The sequence below is a fragment of the Bactrocera dorsalis genome, chromosome 1 (assembly GCF_023373825.1).
Source record: "Bactrocera dorsalis isolate Fly_Bdor chromosome 1, ASM2337382v1, whole genome shotgun sequence".
NCBI classification, from domain to species: Eukaryota; Metazoa; Arthropoda; class Insecta; order Diptera; family Tephritidae; genus Bactrocera; species Bactrocera dorsalis.
In genome coordinates this window covers 10365669-10393469 of record NC_064303.1, presented here as the reverse complement: position 1 = coordinate 10393469, position 27801 = coordinate 10365669, and the positions used below count along the sequence as shown (strand labels likewise).

General features: G+C 37.1%; 1 protein-coding gene across 6 annotated transcripts; it reads left to right on the top strand.

The window, feature by feature from the left end:
• Positions 1–4: 4 nt before the first annotated feature.
• Positions 5–27603, top strand: LOC105222173 (adenylate cyclase type 3). Of its 6 annotated transcripts, none has more exons than XM_049458264.1 (21): positions 5–278; positions 8980–9427; positions 9493–9703; positions 9784–9943; positions 10001–10150; positions 12144–12262; positions 12376–12487; positions 14983–15110; positions 15311–15469; positions 15527–15665; positions 15737–15939; positions 17699–17857; positions 17923–18127; positions 18207–18462; positions 18540–18612; positions 18679–18754; positions 20574–20799; positions 20862–20944; positions 21005–21352; positions 21543–21650; positions 23063–27603. In XM_049458264.1, exons 2-21 carry the CDS (start codon positions 9115–9117, stop codon positions 23276–23278), a joined length of 3444 nt encoding a protein of 1147 aa, XP_049314221.1. In that variant the 5' UTR covers positions 5–278; positions 8980–9114; the 3' UTR covers positions 23279–27603. The 6 variants fall into 6 exon arrangements, with proteins under 6 accessions (XP_049314221.1, XP_049314219.1, XP_049314214.1 ...); XM_049458262.1 differs by having other exon boundaries at positions 5–363; XM_049458257.1 differs by having other exon boundaries at positions 5–363; positions 8949–9427.
• Positions 27604–27801: the final 198 nt, after the last annotated feature.

Sequence of the window (27801 nt, the reverse complement as noted above, 5' to 3'; positions counted from 1 at the left end):
TTCCCGATTCAGTCTTTCGTTTGGAATAGTTAAGGATGAACACCTGACTCGATAACTCGCACAACGAATTGTGTTACAACAAATATTTGTGAACAAAAAAAAAAACACACAAGAAAAAATGCTTGAATAAAATACATAAAAAAAGGTATATGTGTTTGTGTGCTTAGTGAAAAATGCGAAATGCAAATAACGCCTAAAAGCATGCTAAACAATTTTGAAAAGTTTGCTTGTGTGCAGTAAAGTGGAAATTTTTGAAGATTTGCTTGCAATGCTTCGTGGTTTGTGTTGAAAAAATGCTAAAAAGGCACAAAAAACTACGGCCAGGCAATCAATTTATACAATGGCAGCAATGTCAAGATCTGTGTGTGTACCTTTTTGTTGCGCGTCATACATATGCCTGCCACATAAATTCCGCTAGTCAACTGCTTTTCTCGCCAATTTTTGTGTTGAAAATTAGGAAGTGAAAAATTATTGCATTTTCCATATATATTTTTTATTTCTTTTGACAATTTTCTTTTTCACGTATTGCACGAAAATTAAGTGGCCACATGTGTATACACATATAACATCCCTTAATTTGTATACTCGCAACATCCCGCAATGAGCTTTAAGAGTTTTTCCTTCAACAAGCAGACATACAGACATACTGCAAATAAACATACATATGAATATATATACAAACATATACATAAACACGGCGAACACCTCCGAACTCTGTCAGTGCGTGACACCTAAGCGCATACATACACACATATAGCCATCTTGGCTGGCTGTCGCACACGCTGCCTGCTTGACTGCCTTGGCAGACAAAGTTGGCTTAGAGTGTTGTTGTGCGTTTAGCTGCTTTTCAGCCATCTTAGCATAAAGTGCTGCCAGTTTCCGCTTGCTGCGATTGAAACGCAATACCTGTGTCAATGTCTGCGAGCGTGCGTTGCTCAAAATATATACATATACATATGTGTAACTTTCTACGTACATATGCATGTGTGTGTGCATGCGTGCGGTTACGCGTGCTGGGAATTTATTTGCTAAATGGCATTTGAAATTTTTACCACATCTCAATGTGACATGCGAGTCGATTGTAAACAAAAACGTGCCAAAGAAAAACAAAAATGCAAGATAAACACACATACATATGTGTATACACATTAGGGTATCTGTTATTGATCACCACCAGATGTAATGCACTTATGCCAACGATTTTTCCAGTTCTCGAAACACTTTTCATAAGAACTATTTAGGATGGCCTTCAGCTCCGAGCAGCGAATTTTGTTTTATTTTTCGCTCGACTGAAAGCGGGTTCCATGGAGCTTTAATTTCAGTTTGGGTAACAAGATTAAATCACACGGAGCCGAGTCTAATGAATACGGTGGTTAATCGATGGTATTTATTGCGATTTTGGCTTCCAATTCGGTCACAATCGTGGTTTGATGCGATGGTGCATTATCATCGTGAAAAACTGTTCTTCCACGATTCCGACCGTTTCCGATGAATGTTCTCACACAAACGCCTCAGTACGGCCAAATAAAATTCCTTATTGACCGTCTGTTCCTCTGGAACAAATTCATCACCCGGCAAACATTCGTGGTTCGATGAAACAATGAGCATTACCTTGATTTTGAGCGGCATTCCGATGATTATTCACTTGTTTGCATATTAAACTCATACAACTAAGTCTCATCGGCAGTTATAATGCTCTTCATTAACGTGGGATTAGAATTTGAACGATCCATAATAGCCAAAGAAACCTGTTTACGGTACTCTTTTTGAAAAAAACTCAGCTTTATCGGATCGAACAAGAACGTGCCATCTCTCTAAGACTTGTCTGACGATTTTTTTATCATTTTCATCAGTTGAAGAGGCCCATTTAGCAGTCTGTCTCTCAATTTTTGAGATATCGGTCTGAAATTTTCTACACATCCTCAAGAATATGCTCATTTGTCGAAACCGCCGATATTCGACCACTACAGAATATAGCTGCTATACAAACTGATCAATCAAAAACAAGCCTTTGTAAAAAAAAACTGTTTTGTTTGACGAGATATCTTCACAAGTTTAGCATAGACAAAGCTATAAGAACGGAAGAAATTTTCTTGATCGGATCACAATGAAATATAAAGGGTGATCCAGTTCGAGGTTTCCTACTTTTTTAAGAAAAAACGCAGAAACTCCAAACTTATTGGGCAATTTTTATTGTTAAAGAACATTCTTTGGCATTTATTTTTTGAAGATGTTGGCTGCGGCTACATCTTAGATGGTCCATCCGTTGAGTTAAATATTCGATGACTCGTTCGAGCATTTCGTTTGGTAACTGGCAAATGACACGTGTGATTGAATCAAAGCGTGATTGTCCGCATAGACTTTAAATTTTACATATCCTCAGAGGAAAAAGTCTAATGGTGTGATATCATACGATATGGCCAATCGACCGCCGCAAAACGTGAAAATATCTGCTCACCGAAGTGTTCTTTCAATAAGTCCAGTGATTATGTGATGTGTGGGAAGTGGTGCCGTCTTTTGGTAAACCAAATGTCGTTGAGATCACGAGCTTCAATTTCAAGCATAAAATAGCCGGTTATCATGGGGCGATAACGGTCGCCATTGACGGTTACGTTCTCATCGCCATCATTTTTGAAGAAATATGGACCGATGATTCCATCAGCTCACCAACCACACCAGCTGTTGTTTTTTTTTTTTGGAACAGCAATGACAGCTCTTGAATCATTTCAGCGGACATCCCAGTCAATTTCGCTTGTTTCATACTTATTAAGCCAAAAATGGGACGCATCGCTGAACAAAATTTGGCTCGAAAATGTCGAAAGAATCCATAGAGCGAAGCGATTCTTGCACAAGCTGTATTTTATACGCTTTCAATTTAAGATCTCGACGTTAAATGTGGAAACTCATTACATACGTCAGTCCGCGTTGCTGCAACCGGCGCCGAATCGACTCTTTACGATCTTCGTCCATGCTCGTAGCTACGGCTTCTTTATTTTCTTCACTTTATAAGCAAAATGTAGTTTTTGTATACCAATTAAAGAGTTAATTGAGGCGTGCACCGGCATATTGTACTCTCCCCTTCATTACAACGAATCACATAGGTCTAGTACACTGTTAAACTCCAGTTTCCTGCTGGGTGCTATTGGAATGATGTGATTCTTATTCAGATACATGGATCCAAGGGTCTTATCGTGCATCTACAGACTGTTGTGCACTCTAGCAAGGGATAATCGGGAGTTTCCGGCTCCATGTCACCGAACCGGCAGTTAGCACAACACACTTCTAATTGCTGCCAGCAGTAATGCCCAGTAAAAAATGCCACAAGTACTCGGAATTAGTCCCTTGGAAGGTTGATTACACTTTTAAACCTCGTGAGATTGTAACCAATCATTAGCAACTCTCAGAGGTAGGTTCATCCATTTGGACGACATGACTGGCTAGCAGCGTAGCCGCTTTGCAGGGACGAGATTATCTTTGCACCTTTTGTTGTCATTTGAAGCATAGTATATTTAGCTGATTGTTTGATTACTAGTTGGAGCGAAGTGAGTTCCATCCTGACTTCGTTTGCTGCCACCAAATACCTATGCATTGCACCAGATGCGCAAACACAGGCAAGTCTTTGCAGCCCTACAGAAATCTATAGGTTTATAGAACTTGTTTAATGCAAAATTTTATATGGAAAAAATATAATTTAGACTTAATTTAAATAGCTTATTTAAGCTGAATAATTTTTTAAGGAAAACTATAACTTTAACTTCAAAAAAATAATAACGCGAGAAATTACGGACCCCCCAAATAGTATATGTATATGTATATATGTGCATGCACATTCTTAAGCAGACAAATAAAGTGAAAGTAATAGCGTAGCCCTTGAAAAAATTGTAATGCATTTTGTGATGCCAGCATAACACTCACACACACACAAAAACATAATTCATATACATATACATGCATGCATGTCCTCTGAACTATTGCTTAATTACATATAAACGGATGTGAAAGCAGCTCGAACAGACGCTGACACTTACACATACACACACAACAATAAGAAAAACATAGAAAAATAACAAAAACAATAAATAACACAGAGAAAACAACTAACAACTCAGAAATGCTACAACAACACACACAAAAGCATACAAAATGCATTCGCACAAAAGACATTGGCTGGACCTTGAGCAGTTCCTACAAGTCGTGAGCGACACAAGAACGCACACATACACATCATACATACGCCAACAACATGCATACGTATCGCAGTCCAGCAAAAACACCCGCACTTTGTTGTTGTTTTTGTTGCTTTTGTTTAAATATGTGTACATAGTGAAACTAAAATTGACCGTGCGGCTCCTTTTTCGTGGATGAGTTATGTGTTAGCGCGAAGTAAAAGCTTTCGGCACACACCATGGCACACCCACTATCGTACCAACCCATCTGAGGGAGGCATTAACTATGCGACAACCTTGCCCACCCACTCTTCGATGGGGATTTGTATTTGGTCGCCACTTTGTTTGTGCGGCAATGGCTTTTATTATTAGCACATTTCCGCGTAAATATTGAATGCGCTTAGTTAGGAAACTGCGTTGCTTTTTCAATGCTCCTGTAACGGTATTAAAAAGGATTTACAAACGGTGGCAACATGCAAGAGCGCTTAGTAGTGCATGATTGGCGAGGATTTTGCTTTATTTAAAATTTGTTATTTAACTTTTTGTGACAGTTTAATTTTGTAGGCTTGAACTTGGCACTCACGGAGGCGGTTGTGCGCCTAAAATTATGCAACTTATGAAAGATTAAAGCCCTTTATGTGCTTAATTAGCAAGTATGCAAAGTTGTATGGCTGAAAAAATCTATAGTTTTTAATATTTAATCACCGTTAGTGAAAAATTATTCTGCTGTTGGATGCGTAAGCCATTGGTAAGGCCGTATACGTAACAAAGTTATTTGGACTGGTTCGAATACCCTTTGACCATATGTATTTTTTTTACTTGCTCAGCGGTAGAAAATCAGTTATGCAGGTCTGGAATCGCTTTATAGCTTTAGAGACTAATTACTGAATATTATATTCATACAGGTCGCTTGCTTACTGAGGCTTAGATAAATAAGCTGTATTTTAGATATATGAATGGGTTTTGTACGATTCCAGCGACAACTTTTTCTAAACTTACCAATTCTTGAAACAGCATTGTTGCGTTTTTTTTTCAAAATCTGAATGTCAAAAATGATTTAAGCCATTTTTCGATAGCCTGTTCCGATGTGCACAATTTTCCATTGTGTTCCTTCTGCATCGACCGGAATAACTGGTAGTGAGAAAGTGCAAGAACTGGTCTATAAGGCGAGTTAGGTAAAACTTTACAGCCACTGTTTTAGAAATATTTTTTACCAGTAAGATGACCCTTGTCGTGATGGAAATTTATTGTCTTATGTTTAGTCATAAATCCCGGATATTTTTCGGTAATCGCTCATTTCAACTTGATGAGTTGTTGTCGGTGGCATTCTTCATTAAGGGTTTCACTCAGTTTTAGAAGCTCATAATACAACATGCCGTTTTGATCCCACCAAATACAAAGCATTTAACTGGCGTCACGGATATTCAACTTTACCGTTAATCTGTCCAGGTTTCACATATGATTTTTATACTCTTGCAACCTGTTGCTACAGAATATAATAGTTTTGTTCACCTAACGGTTGTATGTGTCACCTAAAACTAATCGATATAGATATTGGGTTATATACATATACATACATATATGTATATAAATGATCAGGATGAAGAGATTCGTTATGTTTATGTGTTCATGTTTATCTGTAAATGTTTATCTGTTCATCCGTCAATCTTTCTGCACTACTATGGATCATAGTCGTTAACGACCTTCTCAAAAAACTAGAGAATCTTGGCTGTCAGGTGTTTGCCTATGCAGACGATGTAGTGCTCATGGTGAAAGGAAAGTTTCTAAGCACCGTGTATGAGTTAACGCAGGGATATCTCAGCCTTGTTACAAAATTGGTGGTCGGAAGTGGACCCGCCATCAATCCAAATAAAACAGAAATGGTTTTATTTAGCAGAAGATACAAGATCCCTGTTGCACCGTTGCCGCTATTTGCCTGCAAACGGCGGATGCAGTGAAATATTTAGGGCTCATCCTGGATAAGAAGCTTTCATGGAAGCCAAATATCGAGGAGAGAGCCAAAAAGGCATCGATTGCCCTACATTGCTGTAGAGGAGCTATTGGCAAGAGGTGGGGCCTCTCACCGAAGCCCATAATGCTCTATGGAGTCTATATATGGTGGAGGGCTTTACAGAAGACCATACTTGCAAAGAAACTTGAGAGCGTTCAACGAGCTGCGCTCATCAGCATGTGTGGTGCATTAAGGTCAACCCCACTTGCACTTTATGCAATACTGAACATAACGCCGGTGGATATTGCCGGAAGGTGTATGGCCGCAAAGGTGGCTATTAGGCTCAGGGAATCTGGGTTCCTAAAGGAACGTGTATCTGAACACTCGGATATCCTCACAAGCTTTGACTGCATACCGGATCATCTGGATCATGGAGTCGCCTTATCGAACTCCTTTAGCTCCTTCTCTGCACATATACCGACGAGGGAGGTTTGGCAGGGAAGAAGCCGTTGGAGGAAAGGGGCAGTGAGCTTCTTTACGGATGGGTCAAAGCTTGGGGGGAAGGTCTAAATGTCAAATCCAGCTTCAGACTTCCCGACTGTTGCAGTGTTTTCCAGGCTGAGGCTGCAGCCATCAAGGTAGCAGCAGATTTGCTGCTGAAGAGAGTGTCCACCTTCAGAAAAGTGACCATTCACTCAGATAGCAGAGCGGCAATACTAGCCATGAACTCATTCACGGTGCGTCCAGGGTTGGTCGAAGAGTGTCTGGCGTCACTGTCTCTGGCGGTGAGAGCTTTTATTATAAGACTTGTATGGGTGCCGGGACACAGCGGAATCGCAGGTAATTGCAAAGCTGATGAGCTAGCAAGAAAAGACACCCTAGAATCGCTATCGATTGAATGGGAACGGGTAGGTGCTCCTGCATCCTCTTGTGTTCTACTACTGGATAGTTTGGCCTCGCGGCTGCTTGGTCAGCGATGGGCCAGCATTGGTACCTGCGCGGTCGCAAAAGCCTTTTGCCCCAAGATAGATCGCGTAAGGCTAGCCTCTCATTAGTGATGGGGCTCTTGACGGGTCACTGCCCTATTGGCATACATGCTGTAAGACTGGGAATCTTACCGGACGCCGCATGCAGAAGCTACTTGCAAGAAGATGCAGTAGAAACTAGCCAGTACTTCCTTCTTAACTGCCCTGCTTTTGGGAGATCAAGACCCAGACAGACTTGGGGGCACTTACCTTCAGACATCCCACCGATCTGGCGGGTATATAAATTAAGCGGCTCTGTAAATTTGTACAGGCCACTAAGCGGTTTGCCGATCTCTAAGTCCGAACACGGGAGTTCGATTTTCTATGGCTTCACAAAGGACTGCATCTATTAGTCCACGTGCGATCTCTCTGATCAGCCATCTAACCTAACTTAACCTAACCTAACACTTGCGATGTATGGCAAAAAAAAAATTGAGTTAGGATATGGGCGTAGTTGTACCTCTGCACGCCCCCAAAACGCCATTAACCGACACGACCTATCACAGTAGCAAGGGTCGCCTGTGGGAAAAGGATGTTTTGAAAAAGTGGACGTGGCCCCGATCTCAAATAAGTCTAACGTACATATCTCCTAAACCACTAAAGCTTCAATAACCAAATTTACCTAACGCAAATTTTATAAGAATTCGCAAAATGGAAATCGAAAATTGATGAAATCCGACGATAAGCCCACTCATTAAGCATGGCACCGCCCTTTTTTATATACACATAACTCGGACTCGCCCGACTGTTTTCAACTAAATTCGGTACGTGGCATTATTTTGATGTGTCTATGTCACAGTTTGAAAATGGACGAAAACGGACTACAGCCAAAAACCAAAACTGTTCAAGCCCTTAAGTACTCAAAAACTAAGTACTCAGTAAATATGTGAGACATGTAAATAAAATTCATAGAGAATCCTTTCCTGATAGTATTATGCTAGTGTGGTAAGAATAGGTTAAATTGGGTCAATACTTCAGTTGACCCCCACGTAAAGATAATATAATATAATAGTTCTCTTAATAAAATTCAGAGAGCGTGTTTTTCTTATAACAGTACATCTTTGTTCCTAAAATGGATAAAATTGCGTGAAACCTTGGCACAGCCCTTATATAACCAATACAGGGCATTCTATTTACTTTTGAATCTCTTCAGGTTGCTCTTTGTCCCAAATGCGTAAATTTTCCTTGTTTACATACATTTTATACCAGTTCCGGCTGCTATATTTTCTTCACTGCGTGCTGGACGTGTTCTATTCGATTGAATATTATCCAATAATGAATGCTAGGTATCAAGATGGGTGCTGATGCTGCGAATAGTACCCACAGTAGGCCAGTTACTTATATGAACCATAAGTTGAGCGTGAATTTTCTTAATATAGTTGAACGGTTTGTAAAAGTTGTTCAGGCGAAAGACTTTCCATGATGAAATGCCAAACACGACTCATACATGATCTGCCAAAAAAATGCTATTGAAAAGAGTAATTCTACTTGGTTGTAGCCACTGAAATTACAATTCTCATATTCGAAGATCCAGGCGTACCCTCTTTGGGACGCTGGAATAAAATTTTAAGTGCAGTAGTTAATAAAAATTCATTCACGTTTAATTAAGTTAATCGGCTTCTATAACAAATTGATTTATTAAATTTTTATTATTGAAACTTATATTTATTATTGAAACTTGTTTTCCCATAATATCTTCATTCATGCAACAGGTATCAGCATATTGAAACAAATCATTTTCGTGGCATACACATACATACTCGTACATACACACATACTTGGTTGTGAGTCAATACCAATATTTAGTGGGGCAACAATTAAATTAACGCCATCACAGCTAAACGAACAATCGAATTAAATTTGAAAACAACAACAGAACCCAAAGAAAAAACAAACCACCAAACTGGGTGAAACTGGGAAAAAACCGAAACAAAAACGACTAATCAAATTCAAATATAAAACTAACTTCAGAATGCTAGAAACCAGATCAACGGTAAATATACCGTTGAATGGCTTACGAAAGAACCACAAACCAACGAGTTCCACAACGGAGAACGGCGGCTACAACGCTTCCGATGCTGAAAAGGGTACAGTCGGCAGCAATGGCAAGAATGGCAATGCGGACAATAACGTAGTCGATATACCCGAAGCTGTGTTGGAGAAACTGTTTCGCAACTATGTTTTCAAACAGCGGCGTGCAGGCTCCAAATGGTTTATATTTGCAACATTTCTTTGCACAATTTGGATCTTGATTATACCGCACCAATCGGAGATGGTACCGAATGGTGAGTAGTTTGTGTTTGTAACTCTTGCTTTTAACCCAAGTTACTAGCTTTTATGGTGTATGAAGTCATTTGTGTTTATGTGCTTAAAGCGTTTCTGGTGTTCTCCATCGTCACTTTAATAATGATGAGAGTAATGCTGGATCGGCGATTCCTCGATCGTAAGCGATTCGAATCGGTGCACAAGCGTTTAACGCTGCACGGTACGCTTATGCTTTGGTTTCTATTTTTCGCCAATATTCTTACCTATTATGAGCTGCAAACGAAACCATCACCAAGGTAAGCATTTTTCATAAAATTTTGTATGAAAAGTTTTATATTATTCCTTCTATCTCTTTTATTTTACTTTTATTTTACAGAGAAGTTCTCGGTTGGATCGCACTTTTCAACTTTCTCATCTATATTACCTTGCCCATGCAGCTTTTCTATGGTGGTTGTCTGTTGGGCTTCGCGAGTTTGATTATGTTTCCCCTAACCGCATTTACGTATGGCAATATGAGACCGCTCTTCTGGGAGCAAGTAAATATTGCATGCAATAATACTTTTTTAAATAAAAATACAGCATAATCTTTCTAGATGATAGCCAGTTTTATTATGATTTTTACTGCGGCTCTTATTGGTGTGCTGTGTTATTTCATGAGTGAGGCGAAGCAGCGGCGTGCTTTTCTAGAGGCTAAGAAGAGTTTGGAAGTCAAAATGGTTATTGAGGAACAATCCGCTGAACAGGTTGGTAATTGATAAACTGGTCTTTCAATAATTTAGCTATACAAATTGGGGGCCTAATTTTTTAAGATATTTTACTTGGATCTCATTAATTTAAGTAAATACTTCATATGATCAAATTTGACTCGGACTTGACTGCGCATCAAATCGAATAATACTTTTTATTTTTATTTCGCGCGAAAACCCATTCGTCGAGAAATTGTTTTTATGGATTGGTATGACTGTCATTGACAACTGTGCCAAATGGGACATCAGAATAGTACTGTTTAGTGAACGCTTGTCTTTTTGAAGTTAAAGTGCATTCAGAGATCTTTACGATGAGTAAAATAACAAAGAAGTTCCATTAAATTTTTTGTGCAGAATCAAATTTCTGGTGCCGAAACGTTCAGAATATTGGAAAACGACTTCGGTGATAATTATTTATCGCAAGCAAGTGTTTTTCATTGGTATACAATATTCATAGAGGGTCGAGAACGCATTGACGACGAACCACATCCAGATCGGCCATCAATATCTACTGATGATCAACACGTAAAAAGATAAAGGAATTGGTGCTTAAGAATCGACGATCAATTGTCAGAGATCACTGGCTTCGTAGGAATATCGGAAGGATCAGTGAAAACCATTTGTGAAAGTGAAAACGCGATTGGCTCCAATTCACTCAATTTTCAGCGTCGCGTTAACGTCAGTGAAATGCTTTCCGACTACTGGAATGGCATGAAACGTATTATTACTGGCGATGAGTCTTGGATCTATGCTTAAAACTCAGAAACAAATGATCAATCGGCCGAATATAGTGGCAAAGGTAAACCGAAGCCGAAAAACCCATGTCAAAGTAGGTCAAAAATCAGGTATCGATTATCAAGGTGTCGTGCACTCCGAACTCCTTCCGACCGGCCAAACTGTCAACAAGGAATACTATTTGAGTGTTATAAATCGTTTGTGCGAAGATATCCGTAAAAAGAGACCGGAATTATGCGCCAAGAACTATTGGTTTTTGCATCACTATAATGAACCGTCACATACTGCATTTATTCTTCGTGAGTTTTTCGACAAATTTTCAACTAATATCGTACCGTGACTACCGCATTCGCCTGATTTAGCTCCGCGTGATTTGTGGCCATTTGGCAAACTCGAACGACCGCTCCGGAGAAACCGTTTTGAGTCAATTAAAGAAATAAATATTTGGAAAAACTTTGGAGGAAAGAAAGAAGTTTGATCTCTATATGTTTCGAGAGATAGTAAAGGGTCCTAACAGCTCTTATGTATCGACTCCGGACTTTTTGGTAAATGTTTTGTATAAGAAGTGTATTAATGTTAAAACAAGGAGCTTGATATTTTGCAATAACGACGTCGAGTAGAAGTCGCAAAGGCGTGCCAGACGACGCATCATTACTTGTGACAAGACGTGGGCTTATGAATATGGCGACGAAATTGTCCAACCAGTTAGCATATGGCTCTCCAAAAATGAGAAGAACCGAAGAAAACGCAAATTCGGTCTAAAATTAAGGTGATTTTCATTACACAAAACGAGAGATTCGGCGCCTTGTGATTTTTCTGTTTTCGGAACTAAAAATCTGCGCCTTGAGTACAATGGAGCCTTTAAAAGTCATTCGCGGGAGGCACTGAAGGCCAACCGAGTCGAGCCAAGACTAATAGCGCCGGTACATTCATAAAAGTGGTCTATTTTGAAGGCGATAATCGTGTTTTGTCTAAAATACTTTAAAACGTTGTCTTTTGTTCAGTCTGGGTCAAATTTGATCATATAGTATTCCACGACTTTTAAACTATTTCTGTCTGTATTTTCTAAGTTCTATTCAAAGGAATCGAAAATTGAAATTCTATTAAAAACTTCGGCTATATAGATTTAGTTACAAATAGTAAATTTATTCTATAAACCACGACTGTCGGTCTTTCTTAAATCAAAAACCAGTTTCGTTACTTAAATGCTCTATATATGTATGTATATTTCTATATTTTTAATATCTCTATGCAGGAACGTTTACTACTGTCTGTACTACCGAAGCATGTCGCTGTAAAAATGCGACAAGATCTCGGTTCAACAAGCTCAGAGCCATTCAAGAAAATTTATATGAGCAGGCACGAAAATGTGAGGTATGTTATGAATAATATGTAAATGTATATTTATATTTCGTTATAATATTCTTACAAATTTATAAATATTGAACCTATTCATATCTATGCAATTTTTGTTTTCTCAATTTCAGCATTCTTTATGCAGACATCGTTGGATTTACAGCCATATCGTCTACTTACAGTGCACAGGACCTTGTTAAAATGTTAAACGAACTATTTGCGCGATTCGATAGTCTATCGGAGGTAAATGCTTATATTGTCTTATTAACTAAAAATAATTTTGAATTTAATTTATAAACAAATTTTTAGTTACAATATTGACAACACTATTGAAAAGTTAGGTAGTGGCTTTAATAGGCTAGTTATAATACAGTTATTTTTTTTGTTAGAATAGACAAAAGTAAGTCCAACCCAATCAAATTTCATAATTTATTATAAATTTTACTCCAACATTTTCTGAAAACTCACCCTCTTTCAGTCATCCCTTAGACTACATGATAATGTATTCCGCCCTTTGAATAATAGTTTCCATAATCCATCTGGAATACCGCGGATAGCCGAGTTTACAACAGCGCGGCAATCGTTTCTTCTTTTCGCTATTTGATGCTAATTCGAGATACCAAGTGCGGCCAGGTTCTTCTCCACCTGATCTCGCCAACGGAGTATAGGTCTACCTCTTCATTTGCTTCCCCCGGCGGGTACTACGTCGAATGTTTTCAGAGATGGAGAGTTTTCCTCCATCTAGCCAGCGGAGCCGTTGTTTCTTATTTCGCCGATCTATATCAATGTCGTCGTATAATTCGAAGCAGTTCATCGTTCGATCGAACGCGATATTTGCCTTTGCAATGACGCAAAGGACCATGAATTTTTCGGAGAACCTTTCTTATGAAAACTCGTAACGCCGACTCATCAGATATTGTCATCGTCCATGGTCACATAGCAAGACTGACTTGTATAGGTCTTTGTTCGTCGATAGAGGACTTTAAATCTCAACCGCCTACCCAGTCCGAAGTAGCAGCAGTTGGCAAGAGTTATTGTTGGTATTAATACTGGTTCCAAGATAGTTGACAAAATTATTTGCGACTTCGAAGTTATGACTGCCAACAGTGACGTGAGAGTTTAGTCGCAAGTGCGACGACTGTTTGTTTTGATAACAGGAGATATTTCGTCTTGCTCTCATTCACTATCAGACCCATTTGCTTCGATTCCTTATCTAGTATGGAGAAAGCAGAACTAACGAACTAACGATATCAGTATCACCGGCGTACGCCAGCAGCTTTACACTCTTATAGAAGATTGTTGCTCGATTAAGCTCTGCAGCTCGAATTATTTTCTCCAGCAGTAGCTTGCTTTGTCTAAAAACTCGTCTGGTATCGAACGGCTCGGAGAGGTTCTTCCTGATCCCTATGGAACTTTTGGTATTGCTCAACGTACAAAAAATTCTAAAAAAAAATATTTTTCTATTTTCATATTATCCGTATTCTTAAATTTGTATAGCAATATAATTGTCCACAGGGATCTTCAATTAAAATCCTTATATAACCTAACTGTGGTATGGGTTTGAAGAGGATAGATTAGGTTCAATGTCTGATTCATATGATCGGGATCCTATTAAAAAGAAGTCCAGTAATCAGACTTTTGAAGTCGACAAATCGCTTTGGACGTTTTATTTCTAGTCCCACAAGTTCAGCGGGATATCTGAAAGTGTGAGCAAATGAGTGTTGAAGCTTTCATATCGAAAAAGTAGAACCGTAAAGTGTTTATATTTTACTGAATACTGAAAGATTCTCTCAAGAGTTCACTTGACCTCTGGCGAACCTCCTTGAGCCAAAAGAATCTTGCGGCAGCGCAAGAAATAATAGTAGTCCTGTTCAGGTCAAGCTCCCGCGAAACCCAGCTATCCGGTGGTAAAGCGTACGAAAAACATGCATTTTCTTGCCAGCTCGTCAGCTTTGCAACGATTCCGCTACGGCCTTGTTTGCTGTTGTTGTTGTATCTATTCCCCGTTAGGGTGGTAAGGTTTAGATAAGTTGTCAGCGAGGTCATCCAACGGTAGGCTCACAGAACGTGCTTTTTCGACGGGGCGGACCATAGTGAGAAGGGGTTCAGATATGGGATGGGATATAGATGGGCATGTAAAGTAGTGGTTAGAGTCATGAGGAGACTCGTTGCATGCTGGACATATGTTTGATTTGTTGGGGTCGATTCTGGATCACCAAGTGATTCAGGATTACTAAGAGACTCTGTGTTATTGATAGCGAGGTTAGGCATTCTTTAACTAGTCTTGAACGAAATTTTAGTGAGTTATGATCAAGAGAATATAACTCTCTAAAGAAACGTAAATTTCTGTGGTATGGAGTCTAGTTTCCTTCGAGTGGATTTCTGGATTCTAAAATACTTACGGTTGATATTGTTCCTTCTGGTGCGTAATATTTTATTATTTCCTTCCATTTATTGGTTTTCATTATTTTTATAAACACATCGCATCCTTCATACCGTATGAACACATACACACATAGCACATATGTATACATATGCACCCTTAACACATAACGTGCTGATAGTCTAACGGCCTTCACTTGCCGACATTCACTTACAACACAACACATCCTGCAGATCAATCATATTTATGGCATCTACTGATGCCACAAACAAACACATATGCACATACATATATACATACATAAGCTGATGGTACGAAAGTAAACTTGTCACTTTTCTCACCTTTAATTACACAGAAATACCATCAGTTAAGAATTAAAATCCTTGGCGATTGCTATTATTGCATTAGTGGTGCACCTGACGAACGTCCTGACCATGCTGTGCTCTGCGTACATATGGGTCTCTCAATGGTGGAAGCTATTAAGTAAGTATGCGCCACACCCCATTGCTAGTCTATGCAATGCTAACACCACATAACTATGCATATATATATATGTATGTATATATGCATATGTATGTGTGTGTGGGTGTCTCATGATAAACTTTTGCATTTCTCCTTGTAATACTGCAACATTTCTGTGTCTCTCTGTATTCCACTTTTTGTGTCTATGTATGTGTGTGCAGATATGTGCAGCAGAAGGCCAATTCGCCTGTTGATATGAGAGTGGGCATACATACCGGCGCTATATTGGCTGGTATACTTGGTCAGCGGCAGTGGCAATTCGATATATATTCCAAAGATGTTGAGTTGGCTAATAAAATGGAATCAAGCGGCAAAGCCGGGTGAGTGGATTACCATATAGCAAGTGAACAATTTAGTTTTTATTTTATTACTTACAGACGTGTGCATATTTCGGATAAAACTCTAGCTTTTCTTAACGGCGCTTTTGAGGTGGAACCAGCATATGGTGAACGCATGGATGAAGCTTTGCGTATAGCAGGTCTGAAGACCTACTTTATAACCAATGTTTTGAAACCGGTAAATTTCGGAAAAACCTTATATTTCTTAATGCAAATATTGTATTTGAATATTAAATGTCTTTCTAACAGTTCTCCTCGCCCGTTGCCAAAAGAAATAGAGAATGTAGTGAAATTGTTGCTGGTAAAAAAACGGAGGCTGAGAAAATAGCAATCGTTGAGAAGCCAATTGATTGTGTCGCTGTTAAGAATGTACATATAGTGAAAGTACTCAGTCCGAACACCAACTTCAAAGTACGCCTACAGGAGGAGCTAATCGCACGAGATGGTCATGAGTGAGTATATGCAATGAATATAAAATATAATAAAAAGAGTTAACTTAGGCTGCAACGTTGCTATAATTCCCTTCACAAAGTGAGGACGAGTTCGTAACTAGGCCCAATCGGACCACCGCCACGCCCACAAAACAACATTAATCGAAAAAGTAGAAAGAATCTTAACTAAGTACTATTGGGTTGTCAAAAAGGTCTTGCGGTATATTTTTGAATCAATTCGTGTAGCACCCATACATCGAGCTTCTTAGTGACTTCAAACTTAAGATATAGAACTATAATTTTGTATCGCACTAAAGGGTTTGTCCGGAAAATAACAGGACTGAGTCGATTTAAAAAAATTTATTGAACCAATCGTTACAATTCTTTAAAAACTTTCAAAGTAGGTTCCTTTTGCGTCGATGCAGCGCTGCCAGCGCGATTTCCAAGCATTGAAGGCGTCACGGAAGGTATTCTCCGGAATAGCCTTGACAGCCGAGGTGCATGCTGCTTGGATCCCCATTTGTCGCGCACACCTTGCGCTCGGCTCGCACCACTCACAGAAACACGTCGCGCGAAAAGTTCGTTCTGTTAGTTAGTTCTGACTCTCCAGTTGCTCGGCGACAACTGACCGCTCGTTCGTTAGCTAGGCACGCTCTCTGCACACACGCACCGAAGTACAGTTGCGGCGGAAGAAAATCAGTCCGGACAAACCCTGTAACAAGGGTCATCTGTTGAATGATAATTTTGAAAAAATCTGACCAAAAATTGTTCAAATCCAACCAAAGCTGTTCAAGCGCCTAGGTGCCGAATATGTGGATCCTAGTATCTATAGTTATATATCTCATATAGCTCATTGTTCCGTCGATTGCGAATCTCGCAGTTGCCAATGCGCAAAAAACCATAAATCTTCGGCAAAACTTTGCTCTCGAACATCCTAAGGCCGACCAGCAGATGATGTTATTGTCCATGCCTCCGCAACTTTTGCAGGACGGGAACGATGAAGGACTTGTAGAGTTTAGTCTTTGTTCGCCGGTATTTTTTTTGCCCACCAAGGCGTTAAAATCGTCAAGCATTCCAGCAGCTCATTAAAAGGCATTTTTGGTCATATCGTCCTTCTCTTCCGTCGAAGCGTCGGCGCAAATCAGTGATGTTGAAACATTTTGCTTTGATGCGGATTGTGGCTAGACGTTCGTTCACCGGAGTGAATGTCAGGACTCGACAACTTAGTCCTTCTCCCACCACGAATCTCACGCCGAATTCGCCCTCCATTAGATGGCCGTTGTAGTAAATGTTACAAGGATCCACTCGTCTCCGTCCTTGTCCCGCCCATCGCATTTCTTGGGCCGAGGTTATGTCAGACTTTACTTTTACGATATCAAACAACTGGGCATCGGCACGTTGGGTGCACGCTTTTAAATCATAGTCATTATTTTTGTTGTTGTAGTCGTCATCAAAAGTGGAGGCGTTCATCCGGGGCTGCTGTTTCCTTTTCATTGGGAGTGGTTTGTACATGACGGGTCCCAAAGCCAGCTCACAACCTCAATAGACGAGAATAGATAAAATCGGGTGAAAAAATGCTCTAGACCCCATATAACTAGCAAGCCTTATGTACCTGAAGGTATTTTCCTGCAAGTTGCAACAGTATGAAATGCTCGGTTATATCCGAACTTTGTTCTTCCTTACTTATTTATACATATCTAGGTTAAGAGTTTGCAATTTTAATATTTTTTTTTTCGTTTTATCATTTATTTATTGATATCCAACTCTACCTCTATTGCAGAGATCTGTCGAGTTGTACGAATATCTTCTTGAAATTCAAAAACAAAGGTTTGGAAGCTGCATATGCCGCTCATCGTGAACCCTTCTCTTCGCTACCATTGCTCGCAACTTTGCTCGTACAGGCGTTAGACATTGGCTATTCCTATGCAGTACTTCCAAGGTTTTTTATAATTAAGCATTGTCTTTTTCGTGATTTCATAAAAAAAAATAATATTTTTCTTTTAGATCGCAGTTGCATCTGATAAATATTTCTTCACCTTTAATACCCATGACTATGCTGATCTTTATTTCAATAGCTGAGAGTTTTCCAAAATATTTACCTGAATCCTTGGTAAGCCTTAGCAAACGTTTCAACGACATAACATTCATACGAGAGTTGACTGCGATTATATTGGCCATGACCATGGGGCTCAGTAATGTTGTGGATATGGTGAGTAATACGAGAGAAAGAGCGTGAGCACAAGCATTTGAATATTTCTAATTTTTTATTTCATCTTCTACACTTTTAGTACTTCTATGTGACCTACTTGAAAACGGATCATGTTGTTTTGGATAGTGAAATCGAACCCATCACCGAGAGTGAGGGTATTATTGCTCCAGCTGAGCCATCTTTGGCATCTTTGCTAGCGAATGCTACTATGGCGGATGAAATTCATATGTTTCCCTCATATATGAGCAATTATGCCGTGTTGATACTGATTGCGATTGCCGTCATTGCCCAGCTGACACATGTTACAAAAATTGTCCTAATGATCGTTATAACAGGTAAATGTGATCGGGTGATCCTTTCAGTTGTTATTTCATTTTTTTTTATTAAAATCATAAATCATATTATTTTGTAGCACTCCATTGCTATTGCAATATATTCGTTTTGGCCGATTTATATTCATTCGAGGACGAATTGGCCGCCAATCCGTAAGTTTGTAGCTACTTGAAGCTGTTTAAGGATATTGAATACCTTTTATTTTATTTATTTTTTAGCACAATACCCACCGCTTACAGACTGTCAGCAGTACTAATTCTTGTCACGTTGGCATTGTCGTTTCTTGTGCGTCATGTAAGTACACTGTGAAGATTCTTTTTAAAAGCGAGTTGCGAAAGAACACTCAACTTGTTTAGAACTTCCCTGAAGGTATTTAACCAATCTTATTGAACTCGGTATAGCCAGCTGATTTTGTATCGTTTGTCTTACGATTTTAAGAGAGAAGATATTGTTTTACGATTGATTAGTATGTTTTCTTCTTTATGGCGTAGACACCACTTACGCGGATATAGCCGAGCTTACAACAGCATGCCAGTCCGTCTTCCTTTTCACTGTTTTGCGCCAATTGAAGATTCCAGATATAGCCTGGTCCTTCTCTAGCTGGTCTTTCCAACGGGGTGGAGGTCTTCTTGTACTTCCCCCGTCGGGTACTAGGTCGCATACTCTCAGAACTGGAGTGTTTTCATCTATTCGGACAAAATGACCTATCCAGCGTAGTCGCTGCCTCTTAATTCGCTAAATATGTCAATGTCGTCGCACATATCATACAGCTTATCATTCCGTCGACTGCGGTATTCACAGTTGCCAATGCGCAAAGAATAATAAATCTTCCGCAGAACCTCTCTTTCGGAAACTGGTAACATCGACTCATCAGAAGTTGCCACCGTCCACGCCTCTGCACTATAGATATTTCGACTTGTACTCATTACAACCAGAGCCATTCGCTTCGCCTCCTTATCCAGTCTAGCGAAAGCAGAACTAATGGCGTGGTTGTTATGGCCAATGATATCAATATCTTATAGAAGACCATAGAAGATCTTAAGAAGAAGATTATTTTCTCCAGCAATAAATTGAAGAAGTCACACGATAGGATGTTTTCTTGTCTGAAACCTCGTTCTATATCGATCTGCTCGGAGAGGTCCTTCCCGATCCTGACGGAGCTTTTGCTGTTGCTCAACGTCAGCTTACACAGCCGTTACCAAGTACAGACATAGCGGCATAAAGACAGTTCCTTTTCGTGATGTCGAAGGTAGCTTTAAAATCGACGAAAAAGTGGTGTGGTGGTCTATGAAAAAGATGTCTTCTTTTCACGAGTTTTTTTCAAGATTTGGCGCATGGTGAAGATTTGGTCGTTTGTAGATTTTCCAGGTCTGAAGCCAGATTGATAAGGTCCAATCAGTTTGGTGACGGTGCGTTTCAGTCTTTCACACAGTAAGCTCAATAGATCCTTATATGTAATGTTGAGGAGGCTTATCCCACGGTAGTTGGCGCAGTTTGTGGATGCTCCTGGTTTGCGGATTAGGCAGAGTACACTTTAAATGCAATCGTTGAGCATACTTTCCTCCGACTATATTCTACAATAAAGCTGGTGCATGCTCCTTATCAGTTCTTCGCCGTCGTATTTAAATAGATCGGCCGGCAATCCCTAGGCCCTGACATTTTTTTTTTTCAAGCGAATAATTGCTATTCGAACTTCTTCATGGTTGGGCAAACTAACTTCCGCTCCATCGTCATCATTTGGGGAATCGAATTCGCCATCTCCTGGGGTTATGCTTTCATTGCCATTCCGCAGGCTAGAGATGTGTTCCTTCTATAATTTCAGTATGCTCTGGGCATCACCTCTGCGGGTTCTTGTATATTGAATTGAATATTTTTCAAGTCACATGTGATCTAAAAAAAATTTCTCGCACGGTCGCAGTGATTCCTGAATTCTCCGTGGATAAAACTTAATCGTGAATAAATAGATGAATGTATAAACCAGTCGCAGTGACTTTTTATCACTTTATCACTTATCCTACCGAGTGTTCTTTTGCAAATTCTTTATAATAAAATAACGCATTTCATATGGTCCTTAAAATACCAATACTAACACATTTTCACAAAAAACCAACAGGTGGATCGTGAGGATCGCGTTATATTCAAGTGGAAAACCGAAGTTGCTGAGCAGCGTGAAAAGGCAACAGATATGCGACGAAGAAACGAGGCACTCGTCTACAACATACTACCGGTACATGTGGCCGAGCATTTTATGAAGAATACCAAACGTTCACACGATGATCTGTACTCGCAGAGTTATGCTGAGGTGGGTGTGCTGTTTGCGAGCATGCCCAATTTTTCAGGTATTATTTTATAGCATGCGCCTTAATCAGCTAGTATTTGAAATATTTTCGAACTTTTACAGACTTTTATTCCGAGGAAACTGTTAATAATCAAGGACTTGAGTGTTTACGCTTTCTCAATGAAGTTATTTCGGATTTCGATGCGGTAAGTTTCCCTTTATTTTTCAGTGTTCAAATATTATTAGAATTCTTGAATACATTACAGTTATTGGAGCTACCGCAATTTCAAGATATCATTAAGATCAAAACAATCGGTTCCACTTATATGGCTGCGAGTGGCATTAATTCGAATCGCGTAAGTAAACCAGATGATCCGATCACAAAACGCTGGTCACATTTGGAAGTGCTGGTCGAGTTCGCTTTGGAGTTGAAGAAAGCTTTGCAAGGTATCAATGAACAGTCGTTCAATCATTTTGTGCTCAAAATGGGTATCAATCATGGTCCCATCACGGCTGGCGTAATTGGTGCACGTAAGCCACACTATGATATTTGGGGTAATACGGTAAATGTGGCATCGCGCATGGAGAGCACGGGTAAAGCAGGCGCTATACAGGTAAGCAAAATACATATAAGATATATATATAATGAATTAAATTAAACGTCTGATACATGTATATATATGTATCGCGACGAAAAGTACCCAGAAATGTTTGATGTATGATTCCTTGTAAAAGAAATATCTATATGTTATGGGATTTATTTCGGTGATGCTTACTAATAAATATCGAATTTTTGATTGACAGGTGACAGATGAGACTTGTGGCATTCTCCAAGAATTCGGTTACACTTTCCAGCAGCGTGGACTTGTTAGCGTTAAGGGCAAAGGACAACTAATGACTTTCTATCTACAAGTAAGTATTAATATAAGATCTTTTAAGAATTAATACCTTATTTTTGCTTTAAATTTAAGGTTTTATTTAGCACAGTTAAAAAACTTGAAAAGTCAATTTTCACAAACTTTTCTTGAGCCGAATTTTTCACCAGTAAAAGTATTCGCCATAGACAAGAAAAAGTAGTAATCACTTGGTGTCAGGTCCGGTATATTAGGTGTGCGCATAATACCCACCCAATCAACCTCCCGAAGCTTTTGTCACTATATGTTTGTGTTGCTTATTGTGAACTTGCTGAAAGACGATTCACCGTTGACTCTTCCTTCAATAAAATTAATCCCTTTTAGCCCGTTATAATGAACACAGCCCCAGACTATCCTCACTACTTGCTGGCGTATTGTTGTTTATCGACATTTTCCTCTGAACCGTTCGCCTGACCTTCTCCATACATGGTGGAAACCATCTGATCAAAAATATACAATTTGGATTCATCTGAAAAAATTAACGCCTGCCACTGATTCACTAACCGATTTGTTGGCTCAAAAAAGTTTTTTACAGGACGTCAGCCGTTGAATCGTGCCTCGCTGAGTCTCCGGTGAATTGTTGATTAATCCACTGTCACTCCTGTCGCATCAATAAGGTCCTTTTGGATATCTAACAATGATTTTAGACGATTCGATGGACAAGGCAGTCGGATCAGCCTGTTTTGAGCAACTGTCGTCTTTTAGACGCCTTTCAGAACAATTTTTCCGAGCAGAAGAACCCGTCTCCCGACATTTTTTTATGAAATCTACGACAGTATTGCACTTTCACAAACTTTTTACAAAACAGAACTGATATTTTAATGATGCAAATAAACTTTTAAAGGACTATTCATACTACTGAGGGCAAAAAATAGTCAGATTTTTAATATAAATTTTGCGCGAAACCCATTCGTCGAAATATTTTTTTTTTTTGAGGTTTGAATCTATGCTTACGATCGCGAAAATCGGCCGAATACCGTGGCAAAGGTGAACCGAAGCCAAAATGTAAAAAATCAAGGTCATACTGATAGTTTTCGATTATCGACATGTGGTGCACTCCGAATTCCTTCCGACCGAACGAATTGTCATCAGGGAATTGTGTTTGAGTGTAATGCGTCGTTTGCGCGAAGCTATTCGCAAAAAGAGGCCGAAATTTACTTTAATAATTATGTATTTCAAGGATTAGAAAAACTGACGGCGTGGTTGTTATGGCCAATGATATCGATGTCATCCGCGTTTGCAGTTGCACACTATTGCAGAATTCCTTCCCCATTCAGCTCTGAACTCGAATTATTTTCTTTAACATTTAAGAAGTCACACGATAGGGAGTTTCAAACAAAACGAAAATGTCATTATTCTAAACAACTCGATTTCAGTAAATACTAACTAAAATTTTAAATTTTTTAACAGGGCAAAACTGATAAACGCAATAGCAACAAACAAACAATGCATCAAGCGACAGAAGAACCCATTAAACAGTCAGTAGAAAATCACTCACAACCCACAAGCGAACAATGTAATGGACACTCGGCATTAGAACCCGATATAAAAACACCACTACTCGATGTGCTGGCACATGAAACGAATTCAACGGCTGATGGCGAAAGAGATGCATTAATAAACTAGATTTTATGAAAATAATAAAAATGACAACAACAAATATGCATGCAAGAAAAAACAACTCCAACTACATATACTAAGCCACAAAAGAAGAAAATAAACATAACAGCTTACATAAGTTAATAGTAACAGAAATATGCAAAATAATGTGTAATAGCTTCCACAAACTGGAAAAAAATACAAATTGCATGTGAAAAAATTAATATGGAAGTCCAATAACACATAATGTACACCCAAAAAGGTGCTTACGTCCCCCAAACAAGAGCAACAGAAAATGTACAGAAGCAATATTCAAACAGTCATATATACATATAACTACAAGCATAAAACATACATACGTATACTGAAAAACTTTAACTAAAAATAGAGCATACAGTTATTTAACAATATATAAGTATATACTTAACTATATAAAGTAAAGCAAATAACATACATAAGAAATAGAAAAAATGTATAAGAAATATGAAAACAAACTTAAGAAATATAAAAACTTAGTAACTAAAGATATTTATTAAATGTGATTAGCTAAGTAGTAAAATACAAGTAGTTTTGTTTTTGTAAGAATGTATATTTGCATTTTTCTGGGTTTATTTGTATACCCAATTTTGACTGCCAGACTTCCAGTATGATTATTAGTATTATAAAAATATTTCATTTTTAAAAAACTTGTTATAAAAAAGTGAATATTATTTAATTTTTTATCGATATAACAAAATCTATATTTTCCACAATTTTTTAACGTTTTTGTTTTTGCCAAAATTTTGCTTTAAGTCTACTAAACTAAGAAAATCGCACACTCAACGAAATCTCATGATATTTTATAGCTAGCTTGCATGCAATTTTTTTCTATTATAACTAAGCAGCTCACCGAATATTTCGAAGCAATACACTTTTAAACAATTCTTAATTTATAATACCGAATGTTTCAAAGCAATACACTTAAAAATAGTTGATTATTGAAATTTAATTAATAATTTCGAATTTTCATGCAAATTTATGTGGTTTTAAAAAATATTAATATTTTGAATTTTAAGGTTATAAAGGGTGAACCATTTCGAGGTGCCCTACTTTTTTAAAGAAAAAACGCAGAAATTTCAAATTTAATGGGAAGCAAAAATAAGATGACAGCTTGACACAACTCATGCGTGATCTGTCAAAAAAGGCTATAGAAAAAGTATCTCTACTTGGATCAGCTGTTAGACCATTTTTTCTTAAATATGAGTATTTTTTAGTTTTTAAACTGTACGTATCTATCAACTTATTGTTGTCGTTGAGGATTTTGTAATTTTCTACGTAGAAATTAATTTTTTAGTAAAAGCGGGAGTGGTTGAGAGCAGGGTTGCAAATAATGCATTAAAAAGAAAGAAATTAAAAAATATTTCTAAAAATACAAATAAATTTATTAAACAAATATATACATATATTTTTGCTGGAATCCATAATATTTTTATAAAAAAAAAAATTTCGTATTGAAAAATTAAAATTGATTTTACATATACTTTCAAATACAAACAAATTAATTTTTTAATTAATTTAGTTAGATTCTAAATTTAAGTTTTTAAATCAAAAAAAAAAAAATTGGGATCAAAAAATAGAAAATAGAATTTTTAATTTACCTAAAATTCCGAATATAATTTTTTAGCCAAAATTTTTTAAATAAAATTTACTTAAACTCAAAATAAAATTTTAAATCAAAAATCGTTTAATTAAAAAACGATGATTGGGAGTAATTTTCGCCGAAATACAAATATTTATGTTCGGTTAAGATTAAATAACAAATTTGCAAAATAACAATAATTTCATTCAGCGGTCATAATAAGTTGAACAGATACTGTACAAAAAATTGTATACATTTTTGGTTACATAACATATATTTTATACAATTTTACTAGAATCAATTATATTCAAAATTACAAATTAGTTGCAATATAAAAATATTTCCGAAAAATGCCTTCGGTTAAATGGTATAATGTTGAGAATTTAGACTGTACATACTTATTTGTATGTTATGTTATAGCTTTTTGCGTATATTGAAAAAAAATGCACATAAATAAAACAAGAAATGGAGGAAGAAGTGTGGATCAACAAGTAATTTATGCAAAAAATTTACGAAACGAACGATCAACTCCAGTATATATGTACAAATATTCATTTATATATATTTTGCTGTTGTTTTTATATGGATTTCGGTATATTTTTAAACAAAAATTAAATGAAATTAAAAAAAGTAAATAAATTAAATTAAAAATAAATAAATGAATTAAACAAAAACTAAATGACATTAAAATTAAAAAAAAAAATTTTAATTAAAAAAATAATAATTGAAATTGAAAAAAAAAAATTAAATGAAATTAAAATAAAATAATTGAAATTAAAAAAATAAATGTAATTTAAAAGTATATATATATATTTATATAAATTAAGTGAACACTTAATTATATTAGAACGAAATAAAACTGAGTACCTTGAAATCTCTCTAAAACTATGTATGTATGTATATTCGTAATTTAATTGTATGTATGAACTATGTAGCAATTAATTATAGAGAAATTTGTGAGAAGCATAACAAACATAATACAAAATATAATATAACGGTAGCAGAGAAATTCAAATGTAAATATTTGTTTACATATAAACATAAAACTCATTTGTGTATGTGTATGTTTGTAAATGATGTTTCGAAATATTGATGTAAGTAAGTTACTGAATAACATAGAGGAACGTAATAGGATTTACAGTATTTACAGTATGCCAATTTCCCGCCTTTACTTACACTTTTTTCCCTAATCAGCATTGAAGACTTCATAACTTGACAGGAGGAAAGTTTTATATGGAGGCAGTGTTGCAAATAATGCTTAAAAATTAAAAAAAAGCAATTAAGCAGTTGTTGTAATATGACCGAATCTAAATCTAATTCAGAGCAGAAATCTAAGGATTCTTTTCGGGTTGGAAAAGGAGTATAGCTCATTCAGTTACTTTATAATCCAACATTTTTGTGCCAGTGATGAAAAGGTGGGCTTCAATGTTCTTGCTCCTTCATACTTTTTGCCGCAATAACTAATAATATACCAGTTATAAATAAGTTGAAAGACATGTGATGTAAGAATCTTTGAGTTGACATGTGGCACCGTAAATATTACAAAGATAATTTTTATTAATTTTTTACTCGGCTATAACCGCGTATGCAGTATCTACGCCAGTAAAGAAGATTTTTTTTTTATTAAATTTCATGATGAGCTCGATAAAATCCCACCATCACCTATAAGTGACCGCCCATAATTGTAAAACTCATCCAAAGCAACATCCACAAACACAATTGTATTTGGTTCTTATATCGTAAGTGTTAGTAATCTAACGATAAGTCTCAAGCTATAAATAAATATTTTGCTTCAAGTAGTCATATTTGTATTATTTGGCTATAATATAAAGTGTAGCATGAATAATAAAAAGTAATTAATAATTAACCAAAAATTAGTAAAAAAAATATAAAAATTAGTAAAAATATAATAAAAGTTTTAAGCATGCATAAAAAAATATCTAAAGTAAATTAAAAAAAAATCCCGCTTCAAAGAGAGTTTAAAGAAAAAAGTCAAGCAAAAAATATAAATTAACTGCAAATTTCTTTTTACAAAAAGAACAACTAAAAGCAAAATACTACTAAAATAACAGCAACTCTCCGAAACTGCTATCGATGGTTACTTCTTCAACGAATTTTAAAATCACATTTCAAGCTTAAATAGCAACTAAAACAAGCATACATACATATACATACATATAAATAAAAATTGTAAATTAGACATTGAAAGTACTAAAATAAAAGAATAGGAAAGCTCTAAATAATTTGCAAATTAAGTTAGCACAAGCTATTGTTTGCTCTTAGCTATGCAGGCGTGAACTTTATGAAAAACAAATTTCACTTTGTGGTCATTTGTTATGACTTGTAGAACTTTGTATTTCATTATGCACAACTTGTCTGCAATTATTTCTTTGCGTTCCATATACATACATATATGGTCCGTTAGGGTGTCTGTTATTCTGCAAACTGGATTTATTTGGTAAGCGCTCTCCAAAATTATATGTAAATTTTCCCATAACATAAACAAGCTCTTTATTTTTATTTTTAATTCAAACCTGCCTGTGTGTTTTCCAATCAAGTTTTTAACTCCAAAACAAATACATCCTTAACTTTGTAAAACACTTTAATCTATCACAAATTTTGCGCTCTACAAAAACGGTCTGAATAATTTTATCATAAAAACATGCCTTTAAGTTATACGCAAATTAATGTATTCATATGGTACACCATATCGTATGAGCAACATACGGCAAAAATTAAAACATTAAATGACGTTTGCAAAAAAACAATCAACATGAGAAATAACTGACACCTTAATGGTACATGCATTATCACGCACAATCTTGATTAGACGGCTTCAAATACAATGTAGCGTGACAATCAACAAGGTGGATGTGCACACAAACAAAAGTAGGAATAAAAACAAAGTAGCAAGGCCCATCACATAGACTCA

What these genes read in the sequence shown, in the direction of transcription:
- LOC105222173 (XM_049458264.1), top strand. Translation starts at nt 9,115, where the DNA reads ATGCTAGAAACCAGATCAACGGTAAATATACCGTTGAATGGCTTACGA. An exon ending in CCTAATGATCGTTATAACAG is followed by an intron (nt 18,463 to 18,539) that starts GTAAATGTGATC and finishes ATTATTTTGTAG; the next exon opens with CACTCCATTGCTATTGCAAT. An exon ending in GTAAAGCAGGCGCTATACAG is followed by an intron (nt 21,353 to 21,542) that starts GTAAGCAAAATA and finishes TTTGATTGACAG; the next exon opens with GTGACAGATGAGACTTGTGG.